Source organism: Artemia sp. Qi Xiang Cuo, chromosome 14, assembly GCF_049724085.1.
Source record: "Artemia sp. Qi Xiang Cuo chromosome 14, ASM4972408v1, whole genome shotgun sequence".
Classification (NCBI taxonomy): domain Eukaryota; kingdom Metazoa; phylum Arthropoda; class Branchiopoda; order Anostraca; family Artemiidae; genus Artemia; species Artemia sp. Qi Xiang Cuo.
In genome coordinates, this window is record NC_142807.1 from 58,093,613 (window position 1) to 58,114,380 (window position 20,768).

Here is a 20,768-nt window from a genome sequence, read left to right on the forward strand (position 1 = left end):
TTCATTTTTAAGAGTCAAAAGTGACCAAAGCGTAACCAAACCCCCTGCCCTCTCACGCTCAAAATTTTGATATAGCAATTTCGTTCAAAAAAGTCTGAAAGTCAAATAACTTTAACTCGGGAGGTGATAAACCCCCAAATGTCCCCGGGACATGGGCTGTTACTTATGCATGTTTCCCATTGATAACATAACTTTTTTTGTTAAGTTGAAAAATTTTTGGTAGAATAAGAATAAAAGTCTGCAAACCAAGATTAGAATATTGAAAGCTACAGACTACAGTAATGACAGTGGTCAAATATGGTTGTGAAGTATGGGCACTCAGAAAAACAGAGGAAGATTTGCCAGATGTTTTCCAAAGAAATTCCCTACGAATTGATCTGGGTACCTGACTGTTGATCGTATTTCAAACAGTAGGGGATACAAAAAGTGTGCTTCAATCCCGCTTTCTAGGGCTATAATGAGATAAAGGTTGATATGGCTAGGACACTTTCTGCAGCTGAAGGAGGACAGATTGTCAAATATTATCCTTTTTGGCCAACCGTCTAGGGCTAGTTCTAGTTCCATTTCTAAGGGCAAAGAGTTAACAGAGGGTATCCGTTCTCCTCCTCCCTCCCCTATACCCTTTTTTCAAATTCTTCAGATCAAAATTTTGAGATAGTCATTTTGTTAACAATAGTCCAAATGTCCTATGGTTTTGGGTTTGATACAACCCCAGCCCTCGGGGCAAGGGCTATAAATTATGCTAGTTCTGCATTGTTAACATATAAGGTTTTTGATGGAAGGGGTGATCGCATAAACTTTGAAGAGGGCTCGTCTGACTGGAAATCGAAAGTTCTAGTGTTCTTTTCAAGAGTTGAAAGTGATTTGAGGATAAAACAACACCCCCTCCAGCCCCCAAGCTTTTAGATATATCCGATAAATCTTTTGAAATAGTTTTTTTTTTTTTCAAGACAGTACAAAAGTCAAATAACTATAACTCAGGTTGTCCATTGCCCATTGTCAAATAACTTAACTATAAGTTGCCCATTGTCAACATAGGGGGATTTTGTGGAAGGAATGATCGTAATAACTTCGGAGAGGACTCACTAAGCGTGTTAAGGCGAAACATTTTGGGAAAATTTAAACTAAATTGAAACACACTATGCTCGCACAGGCTGTCAAGAAGACGAATCAGAAATGCTTCAGGAACGGTTGATGGTATTAAGTTGAAACTTTCAGCGTGTGTTGAAGAGTAATGGTTTGTTTACACATTGCGGAAATCCATGCGGAAATCCGTCCGCATCTGTTCGAACTATGGCTAAAATAACGCTGCGTTTTAAGGCAAAGATTTCAAATTATTGCAACAGCAAGACCTCTGGTCTTACCCTCTTCTGAAAGTTGTTGAACAATAGAGAGCCAAATGATACCGTTTTTCTTAGTTTTCTTATAGCCTGGGTACGCAGGATCATAGGAGCTGGGTGTAGCCTTGAATCAAGGTTATAAGATCGTGTAGTTTTTGATAATTTATACTCATGATTTTATTCATTTAAAAATTTCGCCAAAATCCCGTCCTGATTTGACCAAAAGAATGCGGAAAGCTAGAGATTTTTTCTAGCACAAAAACGGACGGAATTTCCATACGGATTGCTAAATCCGCATGAATTTCCGCAATGTGTAAGCAAACCATAAGTTGAAGAAACCAAAGGTGCTGTGCGCATACTGCTACTTTTACTACTACAACTACTGCTACTTCGTAAGCTAAGGGTATTAGGGCAAAGCTTTCAATCGATATTTAGGCGGATGTTAAACTAAGTTAAAACGAAATATTAGCATGTAAATTTTCAAAAAGGTGGCAAAGCAACATCTCAAGAACGGCATATAATATTAAGTAAGACTTTTAAGGTCAAGTTGTTGTGGATTTTGAACTAGCCAGAATGCACTATGTGTATACTTTTAATACAATCACTGTAGTTACTGTAACTAATGACCCTAAAGGTATTAAGGTGAAACTTTCAGTAAATGTCTAGCGGAAGTTTCAATTAAACGAAAAAAAGTTCATGCATGCAGGTTTCCAAAAGAGCATATAAGCCATGTCATAATCAGCGCCGATCTATAATCGCTAGTAAATAATTGAAACTTTTAAAGGAGTTAAATCGATTGAAAATTAATAAGTTAGTGGGCCCTTTTTAAGAGTCAAGAGTAATTGGAGGGCAAGCAGCCCTCCTCCCACGCCCATTCATTTTCCAAACACATCCAATCAAAATTTTAAAATATCCATTCAGCATAGTAGAACGGTCCAGTAACTATGTCTCTAGGAATGTTGGGTATATCACCCCCCCCCCCACAATTATGCAATTTGTGACAATATGCTTTTAAACTAAATTTTGCTTTAAAACCAAACCAAAAGGAACTCTATATAGCTCCCAATGAGACACTTCAGTAATATTTAAACGTAAAACTATCACAAATCACCCTCAATAAATAAATGAAACCCAAAACGAACAGAAATTACAAAAAATAACCGAGTCAGACTCAAAACGAGGAAAAAATAAAATGAGTAGGGTTGACAACCCCCATGATTTCTAAAGACCAGAACATAATTTGCACTTTATTGAAACAAAAACAAATGACCTTGCATCTTCAGCTTAATGTACACATAGTGAAATTTATTCTTTAAAATTTTAATAATTTTTTTATTCATTAAGGTCGAACAAGTGAAAACATTTAAAATATATTTTGTTTTCAGCAAATTGGAAATTACGTTGGAAATTATGTATTGAGGAGGGGAGCAACCCCTTCACATATGGAATAATTTCTGTTTGATTTTAGTCTTAAAGTTGCTCCTAACTTTCAGTTAACAAAACTTGTTTTTATTTGATTTCTGATTATTTTCAAATAATGCCCGTAAATCTGGCTCACCCTCCATGAAAAATTTCCTCCCCTCACGGGAAACTACTCCGCGAAAATTTCCTCCAATGTAAAATGCATGACCACCGTAAAATTAGATCCGGACAATTCCATCCTCGCTAAAAACCGATTCCTCGTAAAATTTCTTGGGGACGATTCAGCCAGAAGGATTCTGTTTAGCATACTTTCACTTGTTTTATTTTCTAATTATTTCACGATCACTCCGGCAATCCCCCTTCCGTGGAAATTTTTTGCCAGAAATCTAAATACACTGAAAATAATCGCCAGATAATTCCCCCGGAACATCTCCACAAGCAAATATTGAGCTGGCAAAGAGAAAGACAAATAAAAGAATTTCGTAGATGAATTCTGTTAAACCTCCTAGTGTAAAATATCTCCTCAAAAGTTCACCCCCCGGAAATTTCCCTTCCCACGAAAATTTCTCCCAGTGGAAACCCAGAACAATGACAACCCCCCCCCCCCCCGAAGAAATTGTCTGTATACTTCCCAATAACAAATACTATGTGTAAACAATGGGTAAATTTCATAACTTACAGGCCTCTTCGCTCGGGCTGTGGGGTTTCACGTTACCCCTAAGGACATTGTTATTGGATCTTTCCTGCTGAACAAAATGAATATCTCAAAATTTTGATCGGACGACTTTGTGGGAAAAGGGGCGTGAGAGGGCGGCTAGTTGTCCTCCAGTCATTGTGGTCACTTAAAAAAAAGACAATACGACATTTAATTTCCGTTCGAATGCACCCTCTTCCGATGCTCTAGGGCCACTATTTTGATACGATCACCCCTGAAAAAAAAAACAAAAGAAAAAAAAACACACAACCGTCATTTTTCTTCTGGCAAAAAAAAAAAGCAAAATCGCACCATCATATTCAGCGTATCAGAGAACCCTACTGTAGAGGTTTCAAGCTCCTTTCTACAAAAATGTGGAATTTTGCATTTTTTGCCAGAAGAAAGATCACGAATGCGTGTTTATTTGTTTGTTTGTTTTCCCCCAGGGGTGATCGTATCGACCCAGTGGTCCTAGAATATCTTGGGAGGACTCATTGGAACGGAAATTAAAAGTTCTAGTGCCCTTTTTAAGTGACCAAAAAAACTGGAGGGCAATTAGGCCCCCTCCCACGCTCATTTTTTCCCCAAATTCACCTGATCAAAATTTTTAGATAGCCATTTTGTTCAACATGGTTGAAAATATGATAACTATGTCCTTTAGGATGACTTAATCCCCCAAAGTCCCCGGGGGGAGGGCTGAAAGTTATGAACTTTACCCAATGTTAACATATAGTATTGGTTATTAGGAAGTATACAGACGTTTTCAGGGGGGATTTTTTCTGGTAGTAGGGGGGTGGGTGGGTCCGGGGTTATGTAGGAAGATCTTTCCATGAAGAAATTTTCCATGGGGGAAGGGACATTGCTTTGAAGGGGGCGCCGGATTTCCCAGCATTTTTTAAAAAAAGAGATCAGAAATTAAATATAAAAAAAACAAGTTTTCCAACTGAAAATAAGGAGTAACATCAAAACTTAAAACGAACAGAAAATATCACGTGTATGATTGGGTTCACCCCCTAGTCAATACCTCGCTCTTTAAGCCAAAATTTTTTTAGTACTTTCATAAGAGATATTTATTCTAAATAACGGCCTATGTGATTAAGGGGCCATTTTAAAGAATTGGAACAAAATTTGAACTTTAGCTTAAAGAGCGAGATATTGACAAGGGGGCGAGCCCCCTAATATGCGTATTAAAAATATATGAATATAGAAGTTCGTAACGTAAGTTAATTCGTAAGTTACGTATATTTATTACTAATAAAAACGTTCGTAAATAAAATTAAACAAGTTTCGAGAAAGCCATTTAACCAAATAAAAGTAAAACTAATATGCAATTTTTTTTTAATTATTCATGTACGGTGAGCCAAAATCAAAACCCGAATTAATTCAAAAACAGGCAAAAATTAAATTAAAAAAAACAAATTTTTTTTACTGAAAGTAAGGAACGACGTTAAAACTTAAAACGAACAGAAATTATTCCGTATATGAAAGGGGCTGTCCCCTCCTCAACACCTCGCTCTTTACGCTGAAGTTTGACTTTCTCCCAACTCTTATTTTTTTAAAAAATAAAAAACTTTAGCGTAAAGAGCGAGGCGTTGAGGAGGGGACAGCCTCTTTCATATACGGAATAATTTCTGTTCGTTTTAAGTTTTAACGTCGTTCCTTACTTTCAGTTAAAAAAACGTGTTTTTTTTTAATTTAATTGTATATAGGACCTTGGGACTTCTATAGTAGGATTCTATGATATGCTGAATCAAATGGTGTGAATTTCATTAAGAATCTTTGACTTTTAGTTGGTGTTTTTCCCCTTTTCCAAAAATCAGGCAAATTTTCTCATGGTCGTAGCTTTTGAAGGGTAACACTAAACTTAGTGAATATTATACATTTGGAATCAATATAATAAGACAATTCGTTTGATATATCTATTGATATCAAAATGACGTTTTTTACAGTTTCGTTTACCATTGAGTCGAGTCGCTCCTTACTTAAGTATGCTACCACAAACTGTTTGATATGCATAATAATTGTAGTTATCACATATTGACTGTAAATTCCCCATAATTTACCCCAAATCCCCCCCCCCCTTGATGTGCAAATATATAGCCCAAGTTATAGATTTTCCTAACATTTTTCCTTCTCAACAGCTCCAATTCTAGACTTATACCCTGATATGACAAATTACAAAAAGAATAAATATATTCTTGAAATATATATTTATTACAGTGAATGTCCTAAATTCTTGTCTGTCGACCTTCACCGGTGAATGTCCGAAATTCCTTTTTTCTACTTGGATTCAATTAGCTTTGCGAGTCAGCTTTTTCAGTCCTACGCAAGCTATGATGGTAAAAGTTAGTTGTGTTAATTTAGGTTAGGTTAGCTTACGTCAAATTTTGTTATAAATATCAGAAATGGGTTAAAAACCTAACTTGACCGAGTCCAACCTAACCTGTCATCATCAAACCTTGCATTAACCTGAAAAAGTTGACTGGCAGGGGCAATGTTTCTAGGGGGGCAAGGGAGGGGCAGTTGGCACACCCCCCCCCCCATAATTTGGAGAAAAAATTATTGGTACATGTCTATTATGTAAAACATCCTAGAGAATTAAAGTTTGGTCACAATAAAATATGATTAAAATAGACAACTTGATTAGCAAAATTGTGGAGGTCATTTGTAAATTATTAAATTGGGAGCTTCGGCGTCGGCTGACCGTCTCAAAGACAAAGAAAAGTTCATTATTAACGCGATTCTTGACCTAGTTCATTTTAGTTCATTATTAACGGGATTCTTGAGGACACCGGTTAGTTTGCTTTTACTAGTGATAGAATATAGTGTCTCACCATGAATGTTCAAGAATCATTTCAGATTGATAGAAGAAGGGCTACAACACAACTGAGCTGGGGCAAGCAGGTTTGACTCATTTGAAAGTGAGCCACAAAAATAATTTTGTCGACCCAGAAACCGGGCCTTCACCCAAAAAGTAGAGAGAATGTGCGGTTCCGCGAAGTGGAGGAACAAACGGCACCGAGGTACATCCCACCGTAATTTATATTCATACTTATTAGAATACATGTGGGGGGCGGCAGTAAAGGCAGAAGGCCGAGTTTTACCAAACTTCACTTCTTGAATGTGTTTTATATAATAGACAAGTACCAAATTATTATATAGCCCATACCCCTTGACTATCCGGACATGGACCCCTCCCCCCCCCCCAATAAAATGCTGGAGCTACGCCCCTGTTGACTGGAACGCTGACTAAATCCAAATAGAAAAAAAGGTATTTCGGACATTCACCGGTGGTAACATATACAAATGAAAATATATAAACGAAAGCTACAACTGTATTTTACAATGCGGGTAATGTACATAGGCTATTAACATAAAAACGTCATCCAGGCTTAAGTAAGCCTTAAGCGACCAGCTGCAAAGTCTCCATCAGTTATTACGCAACTCACTGCATGTATTGTCAGTTCAATTGAGTCAGTAAGTGAATTGTGGTTTAGAGATAGCTAGTTTGAGGTTTTTTCGCTTGTTGGAAAATCGAAATTTGGCAGATAATTGTGGACTAATTAGGAAATGGCGTATCACGGGCCAAGTTATGGATTGAGTCGGGAATGTCAAATGAAAGTAAGTTTTGTTTTTGATTCGATAATAAGAATACGAGTAGGAAGGACTTTCGTAGCTCAGTGGATCGCCCAAAGCAAAAGATAAGAGATCAAATTATGTCAATAACGACATATTATTAATATTTCTACAAGCTGGAAAACAATAGCGAATTCAGGTTTTAGATAAGCTAAAAGGGTAAAATTCTACTTTAGCGGTAAATTCCTACCAAATCATATTATTGACTTACGCTTAAAGTGAATATACCACTCAATGCCTTTTTTTATGCTGGTTACGAATATAGTGATCATTTCTATCGGAAATGAATTTCACCCCCCCCCCCTTATATATGCCAATTCAGGGTATATATTTATACAACCTAACCTAAACCTGAATTGGCATATATAGGGGGAGGGGGCTGAAATTCATTTCCGATAGAAACGATGGTAAAATTCTACTTTAGTTACTTTTGGCTATCTTGGAAAGGGGTCGGGTTAGGAATTTGAAACTTTCAGGGATGGATGTACATCCCTACAAGCTGTATTGTTCTGGGTTATAAAACTGGTAGCCTATTGTTTTGGGTTAAATCGCGGTTGGGTACTTATCTGTTATAGCGACCCCGCTCAAGAAGTGAATTTTAGGTTAGGTTAGTTGGTACTGGTGCATTATACGGACACTTCTATATACTGACGAGAGACGAAACCCGCCAGACGGGCTATTTTCAAGAGATCGCTATTGAGAAATGGAATGCAAAGCGTAGTTTTCATTGCGTTTACGATAGGCCTATTTAAACGGTTTTTTGGGGGGTTTAAGGGGGGAATGTACCTAGGTTAGGCTACTATGCTTTACCCTCCACCGTCCCTAATGTGCACATATATAGCCCAAATTTGTTTCTAAACTATTATATATTCATCCTATTTTATTTCATTAGAATTAACCAAACTTGACTTCTTTCGCAGTGTCTGTATAATAAACCAGTACCGGTTAGTTTAGGTTACGTATTTAATATAATGCGGTCTGGGCGGCCCTCCCTCCATAATTCTGTGTGGTACTTTCCCACTATGTGGGCACCTCTAAAAAGTCAAGTTTGGTTAATGCTAACAGTGAAATGGGTAAGACATATCGACCCGGTACTAAAACAGTTGTTACAGTGGAATTGAGCGTAACGGGTGATCTAATGAGTGTTAAAATTAGCGTTCTGGGCGCATAATTGTAACATTTAATTCTTATAATTTTGTTAATAAACCATTATAACCGGTATCTGTCTCTGGTTTAATATACGTATTAAACGTATTTAATATATGCAACACTTTACCACCCCCTCCCCCTAATTTGCAATAGGCTATATAGCCCAAATTTGTTTATAAACTATTATATATTCATCCTATTTTGTTTTATTTCATTAGCATTAAACAAACTTGACTTTATAAAGGTGTCCACATAATGGGAAAGTACCAACCAAAGTTCACTTCAGAACTTGAGTATGGTGGCTGTAAGACACAAGTACCCAAGATTCTTCCAGTGACGAAAACCTAGCAAAAGTGGAGAGTTACGGCTCTTCTAAAGGAAACATGCTAATCTAATAAAAGTAGTAGGCTACCATTAGGTTCCATATTTTATGTTTTCTATCAGTATAATAGTCGTTACCCCGACCATGCACCCGCTGATTGTTCCACATAGGCTCTAGCCATAGACAAGGCTGTATCCAAGGAGAAACCGGGTTTGAACTTCCCTTCTCTGAAATTTCTGCATGATTCATAAAAATGGGTACTGTTCTATTAGCTGGGAGCCACGCTAGAAGTGAAGTTTGGTTAATGCTACTGAAATAATAGTATAAAAATATAATAGTTTAGAAACAAATTTTGGCTATATATTTGCACATCAGGGGGTGGGGGTGAAGCATAGCATATATTAAATACATAACCTAACCTAGGTAACTTTTTTTTGCCCCTTCAACCCCAAAAAACTAAAGTTTAAATATTGTAAATGGAGTGAAAAAAAACCCCTGTTTGCAATGCTCATCATAGCAATTCTCCGTTGAAATGACTTGCTTGACTAGTTTCTTTTATCATGTTCGCTATACGATATGTTGCATGTTTTCCAGATAATAAACAGTACCAAAAAAAGTAACAAAAATGCATATAAACAAATTTTTATGCATATTGTAAAGCTTTTTACTCCCCCCAACAAATATTCTGGATACGCCCTTGGCCCTAAGGCCTATACGAAACTACAAGTAAACAGCATGTTTCTGTTAAGCCTAATTACATTAGCACAATTTTTTAATTGTTATCCACGACTTTAAATCATTTAAATAACATTAGTCCAGCAATTGTCCTGGTCAAGATCCTATTCATGTTTCCGACAATGTACCCCACATCCCTACATGGTCCCAGATTTAGCCTTAGGATATATACGAAGCTTGGAATTTTTACTTTATATTATGCGGCATGTTTCAATTACTGAGATTGTCATCTTTCATTTCATTGTTATCAACGTTTTTAAATCATATCAGATTTACATGGTCCCAGATTTAGCCTTAGGATATATACGAAGCTTGGAATTTTTACTTTATATTATGCGGCATGTTTCAATTACTGAGATTGTCATCTTTCATTTCATTGTTATCAACGTTTTTAAATCATATCAACCCCAATTCATCCACAATTCCATTGCAGTCACTCATGTCCTTGTGAATTTCATAGAGTTAGGAGCTACCTGCTAAATGACGCATTAAGAGATGAAGAATAACAAAGAAGGCCCGTTTTTTAGCACTAAGATCTTACATCTAAGATCTTAAATCTTTCTGCAAAGATTATCGTTTTTTAACTCATCTTTGTTCTAAGATCTTACAGCTCACTGATGTTAGCAAAAAGTGTGAAGACCGCCACTGTTTTGCCATATAGAACAATGATGAGAGAACTTTGATGATCTACTCATCATTGTTCTCAGACCGCTGATCAGAGCAGAATGATGAAAGAAGTTTGCACAAAAACGACCAAAGATGTAAGATCTTTGTTCAAAGATTTCACTTTTTAGCGTTTTCTGACAAAAGATGTAAGATCTTAGCACATTGATGAGTGAAAAAACAGGCCTAAAAATATATTAGGCCCGTTCTTTTGCACTAAGATCTTACATCTTTCTGCAAAAAGTTCCCGTTCCTTTAACTCATCTTTGTTCTAAGATCTTACTGCTCACTGATGTTAGCAAAAAGTGTGAAAGACGCCATCTTTCTGCCATATAAGAACAATGATGAGAGAACTTTGATTATATACTCATCATTGTTCTCAGACCGCTGATCAGAGCAGAATAATGAAAGACATTTGAAAAAGAATGCCATAAGATTTAAGATCTTAGTGCTAAGATTTCACTTTTAAGCTTTCTTTGTCAAAAGATGTAAGATCTTAGCACATAGATGAGTAAAAGAACGGCCCTATTATCAGACCTATTTATAGGAGCATCAGGGGGGATGTATTGTCACAAACGCTAATGTGATATTTGGATGGAACATAAAAGTAAGGAATCTATCTGAATTGTACAATTTTTATAAGGGTAAGAATTTTTCCTTCCGTGAAGCCGCTTAACTATAATTGTACCAAAGCATCCAAAGCCGGATCTTTATGCCTATCTTTTACTCTGTGCCTATCTACCTTAGTTCTGCCCTAGGTAGAACTAAGACATATAGACTATCTATCAACAAGTGAAATGAATCATTTTATGCCATTCTGAAAAAGTTATGCCAGTTTTGCCTCTCACACAGATTATATGTCTTGGCTTTTACTCTAATTAGCCATGGCTCTCAAGTTTTTCGTCACTTCCACCAAGTTGATTTTAATTCAGAAATCAGCGGCTTGGGCAACCATGACAAAACCAAAGGAAAAACGACGGATCTATGGCCAAAAGGAATTGAGGAAGGGCAACCACACAACTATTTCGCCTTTATGCAGCATCCTCCTCAACATAGCATAGCATAGCATATATTAAATACGTAACCTAACCTAGGTCCCAGGAGGTGTCCGTCACGGAGTGAGCAATACCTCACTAGGCAGCGAAAACCTTTTTTCATGTAGCATCTTTGAGAGTTCGATGCGGTCTTTCTCGCATGTTTATCGGATTCTAAATAAGTACCAAAAAAGACGAATAAAAAACGCCGACACATACAAAAAAACACAAATAAGTAAAACAAATAATCAAATAAATGATTTTTTTCCTTTGATAAAAGCTCCCAGACCTGGAGTCGAAATTTTTGAATTTTTATTGTTTAAATTTTTTTGTTGTTTTGTTTCCACTCTTTTATTTAAATTATACCCATTTTTTTTCTCTCTTAAATTATGTAAATGGAAAATCAGTGTGGTCTATGAAACTATTTAAATTATTTTGTTTAGATCTCTTCCTATTAGATTTTTTTCTGGCTTAGATTCTTTCTTTTCCAACCCAAAGGAGGCCTTGTTGAACACAGGCAAAATATTTGTGTGATTGGTCTTATTTTTCTCCCTAGCGGCTATAAACCTGTTGTTCTTTAAATATTTACTTCTCTAGTTATCTTCTTGTCAAATATAATCCTTGTTTTCACCCCCTCCTAATGGGGCCAGATGTAGCCCTAAACTGTATATAAAACCTCAGAGCTATTATAGTACTTTTGCAACCCCCCCCCCGCCAGAAAAATCCCCCAAAAGTGTATGTACACTTTCCGTGGAACCAATGCTATATGTAAACAATGGGCAAACTTCATAGTCTGTAGCCCTTTCCCTTGGGACTGTGGGGGGTCACGTCATCCTCAAAGCCATAGTTGTTAGATCTTTTGACTATGCTGAACAAAATGGCTATCTCAAAATTTTTATTGGGCGACTTTGGGGAAATGGTGCGTGGAAGGGGGCTAGCTGCCCTCCAATATTTTTGGTCACTTAAAAAGGAAACTGGAACTTTTGATTTCCGATCAACTGAATCCTCTTCCGATCTTCTAGGATCACTGGTTCAGAATGAATACCCGATTTTTCGGTGGTGTTTCCCCAGTTTTTCAAGAATTGGACAAATATTTTCTAGCTCGTAACTTTTGATGAGCAATATCAAATTTGATAAATTTTATATATTTTGAATAAATATCAAAATTTGATTCTTTTCATGTATCTATTGTTGTTAAAGACTCTGTTGAGTTTCGGTTACTATTGAGCCGCATGGCTCCTTACTCGTTACCACGAACTGTTTGATCAGAAGTCAGTTGAGGAGAACTAGTTCTAGGGAAATAAAAATTAACTTTGGCTGAAGAGAAACTATGGTGCTCAAATAAAATGTGTTCCCTGAGATGTGTTCCGCGTGTTGCTTTGAAGCGCAACACGCGGCAAACTTTTTGGGAAGTAGTAGTTTTTACACCGTTTTAGTACTTTTAGAGACCCTGAGCAGTAGACCACTATAAGTTTCGTTGGAGTAGAAACCCTACCTCTGAGAATGAAGTTTACATTCTCAGAACTTTCAGTAAACCAGTGCGAGAGACATACTTAGCCAATTTGAAACCATTGTTATGAAGGATGTTCAGATGGGTACGCCTACTGTCATCTCAGAACGTCATATGTGCCGTAGAGTTCTGCCACGATTTACGCCGTTTCTGCAACGCTTGGCAGAGTTTTTGCCTGGCTTAGCACAGTTTCCATCACGCTTGGCACACTTCCGCCACGCTTCCGCTATGCTTAGCATGTGATACCCGGTGTACTTGATTTCTAAAATTCGGCACCCCCTTGGATGCCCGTACTTCTTTTTATGTTCGTCAGGACAAAGAAAAAGGGATAAAAGAATATGTTGGAAACAAGAGAGGGAAAAGGAAGTACTCCGAAGACATAAGATAAAAAGACATAACATAACAAAAGACATAACATAACATGAAAATATGAGTACATAAAATGAGAGTACATTGAATAAATTTCAATGAGAGGTATGATCCCTAGTTCTTTGATTAAGCTGAATTATCTCTCGTTAATATGAAAAAAAACCCTGTAAAATCTAATTCTTTTTTTCATGTTAGAGTCAAGCAAAATTCAGTCTTGAGCGTGCACGTGAAGCCATTATATGGATAGAAAGGGTTCTTGATAAAAAATTGGAGGTGCCAAGCCCTGATGGGGATCTCCGTGATCAGCTCGATTTTGCAGCAGCGTTGAAGGATGGTGTTGCCCTTTGCGAGTAAGTCAATTCTATATTAATGTAATAGAAATATTTCTGAAATTATCTTTAACACTTTTCTGTGACTACAGCCTATCTTGGAAACCTCTTTAATTTATCTGATTCATTTGACGATTTACTTAGTTGTGGACAACATTGCATAATTGCACACCAAGGGCTAAGGAGGAAGGAGGAGCAGGTAGATCTTTCTGTGTACAGGGCACAGTTTATATAATTAGCAGTATGATCATTCTCTATCTCTCCCATTATAAAAACCCGGAAAGGGGTGCGAGTGCTCCGGAGAACGTTTTTGCAGATAGAAACATAGGCGTTATCAGATCTTTTCGTGGGTAGACAAGTCAGATTTCTCTTGGACGCGAAACTTGGCTTCAACGTTGGAACACTAATTTTGAAGAAACTAATTTTAACCCTAGAAGGGTAAGCTTTCCTAAATTTTACGACGCAAAAACACTTTTTCGCGGTTGCCATGGAAACGGATGCATTGCGCGAACCGACCTCCCTGATATGCTAATATTATGACTAGCCAGTTCTTGTGCCGTCACAGAGGTTTTATTATCTGAACCGGTTGAGGAGATACTAAGGGTGAGTAGTAAAATTTACGAAATCTTACCATCTACGCAACTTTTTCACCTAATTCAGGAAAAGGGATTTTTTGATCAAAACTTGGTTATTAGTAAGCTTCTTCGGACAATGAGGTTAGATCAGTTTTTTAACGTTGTTGACAAGCTTCGTAGCAAATTTCGTGAGGAAATAGCACATGAAAATGCTGAATTTGGCTATTTTCTGATTTAACAAATGAGAAGCAAAAATTTTTCACACTGACAAATGGAAATGTCATGACTAACAACTTTTTTGCATCGATTCCGTTGCAGCAAAACTACTGAAAGAACCGTTTCGACTGACTACAGTTGGTACACTATGAAAACATAAGAGAGACCTCCCGGAAGAGCTGCTTGTCAGCAAAGAGAGAATCACAAGAACATCAATGTTCTGTTTCGATTGAGAGATGACTAGTGTCTTATCTTCCTAAGCCATCACAAATGGTCCTGCTTCTGTCAACTTGCCGTGAGGGTACCAGTATCACATATCCAAGCAAGAAGCCTGAGATCATTGAGTACTACAATAACACCAAAGGCGGTGTAGACACATTTGACCAAATGTGTAGTTCAATGTCAGCAGCTTGGAAGACAAACAGGTGGCCCATGTGCATGTTTTATGGGTTGATCAACAACGCGTGTATCAACAGTTATGTCATCTACTCCTTCAATATCTCCAAATCTGGTGGAAGACCACTTTCACGAAAGGATTTCATGAATGTTCTGTTCAAAGAGGTGACCCAGCCGCTTATGACCACTCGCTTAGAAACCCCCCCTTTGCAGCGCTCGATCAGACTCGATATCAGTCAAACAATGGAGGTGACAGGTGAAATACATTCAGGAACGTCTGTGGAAGGGAGAAGAAAGACCTTCAGCATCTGCCCAGACTGCTTCGCCGAATGACTACCAATTTTTGCAACCACTGCAAAAAGCCGTTCTGTGGTGAACACCGTGCGAAGTCATGCATACCATGTGACTCCGAGAAATGAAAACAACCTTTTGTGCTGTGTAAAACATTATCTGAAGATCTATTTTTGATAATTCCCACTTACTTTTAAAATATACTTAAGTGATGAGGTTTAAAAGTCAATGTTTCTGCAAGTAGTAATTTTTACGAAAGCTTACCATCTACGTAACTTTTTGGGAAGCTTACCTTTCTAGGGTTAAATTAATTTATTCCAATACATACATGAAAATCGGTAGTTAGTAGTGTAATGTTATTGTTAGATGTTTTTAGGAATTGAAAATAGGTTTCGAAGTCTCGAGTTGGTTTTAAAGGCATTTTGAGAAAGTGTCTGCCAAAATACGTGTTCCAGGGTAATTGGACCGCTAATGGCAGATCAAATGAGAGGAGCTGTTTGTACGCACCGATATAAATATATATATATATATATATATATATATATATATATATATATATATATATATATATATATATATATATATATATATATATATATATATATATATATATATATATATATATATATATATATATATATATCATATATATATATATACTATATATATATATAGTAAAGGCCATATTAAACTTAAGATCAGTAGAAATAGAAGCCTACAATAATTCAAACTAAATTCAAACAGATAATTCAAACAGAGGTGTTTATTGTTTAAAGTTCAGGAAAGGTCTGCCCATTTCATATGAAAACATTGATTGAAAACAAAACTAGTTTTATCTAGGCTCTCCGCCAAAACAGGTAACTAGATTTTTCAAATATCATAGGAACTACAATCTGAGAAAATAAACATCACGACGTGAAAAAAAAAATGATAAACTATCCAGTTGCGGATCCAGAGGGGGGGCGAGGGATACCCCCCTAAAGTAGTCTAAAGTAGTGTAATTTACCTAATTAACGCAAGTTTGCATTAATTAAACTTGCTCCTAACGTAAGTTTTTCGGATCAACCTATTTTGCGCCCCCCCTAAAAATATCCTGGATCCACCCCTGAAACCATCACACCTACCCCACCAGTTATTAGAAGAAGAAAAAATTCCTTATTTTCACAAATTTCATCAACCCCTCCGCCCCCTTTTTTATAAAATCCTACATAGGCCGATCAGTTGAGTCCACGTAAATAATAGATTAAGTCATAATTTGTATATAAATTAATTCATACCTGTGAGATGGGACGCTTGCAAACCACTTGGCTGGCTCACCAATTTTTTTTCTGCTTTCGCAATTACGAATAATGCACTTGGTAACTATTTCTCAGTGATTGACGATAACAGACTAATCCGCTAAGGCAGAAACAAGTGGGAGGAGCTTTTTGTTCGCACCGAGACCGAAGACCAGAAATTATCTGCGATAAGCTTACTGTCTATAAACTGTGGTACAGGGTGTCCATAAAACCTTAGACAAGAAAATTTTGAAACCCATATTTTTCAACTGCTCACAAGTCCTTGAAAACAGTATGGAGGGAGTGGCAGTTTTTCATCTTACCTTCCTTCTTCTAAAAGAATACTCACATGTTTAAACTAAGTGCCAATCTTGATGTGGGGGTAGATGGCTCCCTCTTATTCTGGAAAGGTGTTACTTTTAAAGGGAAAAAATAAGTTAATGAGTTTACTTGGAAAAGGGGGGGGGAGTACCTCCTCAAAAACAAGATTTGCTTGAAAAATTCGTCCCATTTTTAAACATTAGAAAATATTTGACATGGGAACTCTTTGCCCACCTTCCCGCACCTGGAAATTGGTCAGATGGGAATGCAAGGGGTCACCCACTTTCAAAATCTTGCACACCAGGGGATACACCCCACGTATGGTGGAAGTGTGTGATTTGTTAAAAGTATATCCCTCTCTTTGAGAAGCAATACAGATCGTACCCCAATAAGCTGCCCATTGCCACCATTTTTTGCCACAGAATATGATTATGGCCTAAATTGGGCTAAAATATCACAAAACAAACAAATGATGAGATAGCCATTCTGTTTAAGGTATCAAGAAGCCTAAGGAAAATTTACCAAATTACCAAAGATGACACTCACATGCGCTCGTCCGTCACGTTCTATTGCACAGTCTCTAGTTTATTCACATGACAAATGAAAAACACATAAATTAAATTAAAAGTTTTTAACGCATTAGAGTAAACAATGACCTTGAAGCTCAAAGTAACTAGAAACTTTCCTGAATATGAGAGGGTATACCACCCCAGTCAGAACCCCTGATCATTACGATAAAGTTTAATATACACTCTGCTGCAATTTTTTTAGAAAGTAAAGACAAATTTAGGATTTTCAGTTTTACAGAAAACACTGTAGCCTATATATAAGCAGATACACGTATTTACATGAGTAGAAAATTCCCATAATATTGTGATAAGTAGTACCCAATTGAAAATGTGCATTGTTTTCTGTAGAGCACAAGCTAAAGTCTAGTCTAAAGAGCAGGGGTTTGAGGGAGGGATTAACCCTAAAATCTATGATATTTCTTTTCGCTTTAATTTTTGCTGTTTCTCTACTTTCGATTTTAAAAAAGTGTGTTTTTTGCTTGATGCTTATGGTGGGTAAGCTGAAGAGTCCATCAGGTAAGATTATCTAATATAAATCATTTGTATTCATTTTAAATTTAAGAACGACCGCTTGCAGAACGATTTAAGTTCCACTTCTGGTAACGTTCATAACGTCACAGAACATTCACCAACACATGCTTTGCCACTACTGCTCTTCTTGGCAATATGCGGCTTAGGGATCGATTCTTCTTCAGCAAGATTGGACATCAGGCTTGCTACTTGTCTCCCCCCCCCCAAAAAAAAAGACCCGTGAATTGAAACGTCGCTTCGACGCCCCATGTGCCTGCAATGGCTCTGCGGGATCTTTATTATTATTTTTTATCCTTTCCACATTTAAGTACGTCCTTTAACTTATTAATCAAACAATTTTAGATTCGTGTGGAATGTCGGGTAAATGGAAAGGAGACAGTTGTTGGGGTATGGGTGGTTTCTAAACAGGTATATTTAGTTTTAACTGATCAAGAAAGCCAAAAATAAATTCGTTAGGTCCTACTGTCTGACTCTTGGTTTGTACTCTAGAATAAAAGAGGCATGGAGAAAGAAAATATATTTTAGTGCTGGGTTGTCTAGGGATGATACTAAATGAGTAATTATTTGGGTAATTACTGTAATTACTAAATGAGTAATGTAATTTTACGCCACCGGAAATTGGTCAGATGGGCATGCAAGGGGTCACCCATTTTCAAAATCTTGCGCACCAGGTGATACACTCCACGTATGGTGGAAGTGTGTGATTTGTTTAAAGTATATCCCTCTCTTTGAGAAGCAATACAGATCGTACCCCAATAAGCTGCCTATTGCCACCAATTTTTGCTGCAGAGTATGATTATTGCCTAAATTGGGCTAAAATATTTTACGCCGCTTGGGGAAAAAAGAGGATATTTTGGAAGGGTTAAAATGAAGAGTGGTCGTTACAGTTGTCTGATGTGTGGAGAGTGTGAGAATTTTTATATTTTCTGGGGAAGTGTAAAGGGCTAAGGATATCAGTATCAGGCATGAAATTGTTGGAACGGATGAGGAGGAAAGATCTTGGGTAGAAAAATTGTTGGGGAATTGGTATTTTATAGGCATTATGGGTCTGGCATTTGTGTATTCGTATAGGGGCACGACCCACCGGAGACTGTTCTATGATTGTTATGTTTATATTAGTATTATTATTTTCTTTTAATTATTGATATGTTTTTTCTTGCTTAATTGTTTCGTTTAGTTGATTATTTTACTTCTTTTCTTCTTTTTTTCTGCCCATGACCCTGCGGGGCTTCTTGTGTCAAACACAGATATACCTATACATACTTACTCAAAAGGGACAAAAGAGGCTAGGAGAAATTACAACCTCAAGATTGGTCCAAAAAATTCCTGCTCCTAAGAAAATTTGAAAACTTTGGGATAAAATGCGCTTCTTTGAAGCTGTTTCTTGCAAAAAAATTCTCTGATGTCAGACGTCAACCCTGTCAATTTGGGCATTGGACCTGTGTGCAACTAAAAGTTTTAACATAAGAAATTGATGACAAAGATGAAAAAGTATGTCTGTGAAATAAAATCACCAACCAGGTGGTAGTTGTGGTGTTCATTCTAAGAATGTCGATTTTTTTTGTAATTACGGTGCTCTTGTCTAGGTAAAATTGTGTAATATTAGCTCACTTTGTAAGATTTTACTATTGCTATTTTTCTTCTCGAAAAGTGGTTTATTTGCTGTTTCTCTAATTTTCCCCAGGGACCTTCAATGCCCCTAAATACTAGCTGACTGTGCCCTCTTCTAATAGCTCTTTTATTTTAAGACTTATAAATACGCTGGAAGCTGGAACCATAGTGAAGGTCAATATGCAAAAAGCTCCGTTTAAACAGGTAGGTCCATCGGTTATTTTCTGTTTTGTTCCTCATGGTCCTGAAGAAAGATCGTTTTGCATCTCTCATAAAACTAATTGTGGTACTTGTATGATATAGCACCGACCCAATATTCTTCATCTAAGTAGAACCTGTTTCTCTAACGCTCAATCCTATTTAAATATACCTAAGTATGATAAAAATAAAATACTTTAGAAACAAATTTGGGCTTCACATTTGCACATTAGGGGGGAGTTGGGGTAAAGTTTAGCGGGTCTGCATGCCTAATGCGAGGGGTAACAACTGGGCATTTTGAGGGACACCTGGAGGCATGAGGCACGCCGGAGGCCTGCCTCCGGATGCACGCCGGAGGCATATTCCAAAGGACGCAATATGTAAATATATACAGCTTGCCTGTTATTCGGTATCTGTCGAATATTTCAGCACCTTCAGAAGTGATCTTTTAAAACTTTGAAAAAATCATTGACGGATTTATTTGGTAAGGATAAGAAAACCCAAGAGTAAAAACAATTGATATGGGCTCGCCAAAAACCAAAGGAGGATAGCAAGCTTTTTATATTTATACTAAAAAGAATTAGCCCCAAAACTACATTGATGGGATCACTTGTTCTTATTATATACCCAGTTTAGTAACCACCTTAGAAACAGAATTCCGATTTTTCTTAAAAAAAAATTCCGAAATTTCAAAAAAATCCCGGAACACGGTTTTTAAGTTATACAACATAGGGCTGCGCGGTGATGACGTAAAAAGCAAGTGCGAAATTCAAAGTACCGTGAAACGTGGTTTCTAGTTCTAACTAACAACTGACTGTCAATATTCCTAGTATTATTTCGACGTGAAAACGTTCTGGCGGATTAGTAGGATCTACGACAAATATTTTAGGCCAAAACAATTCGCCAAAGTTCCGAAAAAACGTGTCTACACATCCACGTTTCATCGTTATTTGAATTTCCCGCCCAAGAACAGACGTCATGCTTCTCAGCCCTATTCAATATGGCTTGGCCAGCGGTAAAAGTTGCCTTTTATCACGTCTTCACACGTCCCTTTCCCTTTTATCATACCTGCTTTTCTGTTTAGTGGCTGTGCCAAGACGCACCGATGGATCTCGGATTCTTAATTGTACTAAAAAAAAAGGAATCTGCTGCTTTGACACGAAAGAAACCGGAAGAAACACAGATCCCTTTTTCCCGAATGTACTTAGAATCCAACATCAAGGAGGCACACTTGTGCCTCTATAAAGAGGCGACCCACCACAATGTTAAGCGATTTCAGGTCGTAGAGGTCGCAGAGAGACGGCGGTAATTGCATTTTGTAGCCCAAGCTCAAACTAAGAAACTTGCAAAATTTCATCCTCCTCCGACTTTATCTTCATGGGGTAAACTGGGCCGGAAGTTTCGACCCTCCCACCACAGCCCCCCTTTAACGTTGTCCGATTGGGCTGAAATTTAGAGGTTAACCTTTCCTAGGGCCCGGGAGCTTATCCTCGAAATTTCAGCTTAATCCTATCACTCCTTCCCTGTTTTCAAAAAACCAAATATAGCCACTTAAAATTCATCATCTTTTCTTTTTTTTT

General features: G+C 37.2%; 1 protein-coding gene across 1 annotated transcript in view; it reads left to right on the forward strand.

Annotated features, from left to right (window-relative positions):
• Positions 1 to 6,918: 6,918 nt before the first annotated feature.
• Positions 6,919 to 20,768, forward strand: part of LOC148944689 (transgelin-2-like) — a 64,315-nt gene continuing 50,465 nt past the window's right edge. Inside the window, exons 1-3 of the mRNA XM_089100762.1 lie at positions 6,919 to 7,077; positions 13,070 to 13,224; positions 19,128 to 19,194. Coding sequence (XP_088956888.1) covers positions 7,027 to 7,077; positions 13,070 to 13,224; positions 19,128 to 19,194 — 273 coding nt within the window. The 5' untranslated portion in view covers positions 6,919 to 7,026. The remainder of the gene's footprint in view (positions 7,078 to 13,069; positions 13,225 to 19,127; positions 19,195 to 20,768) is intronic.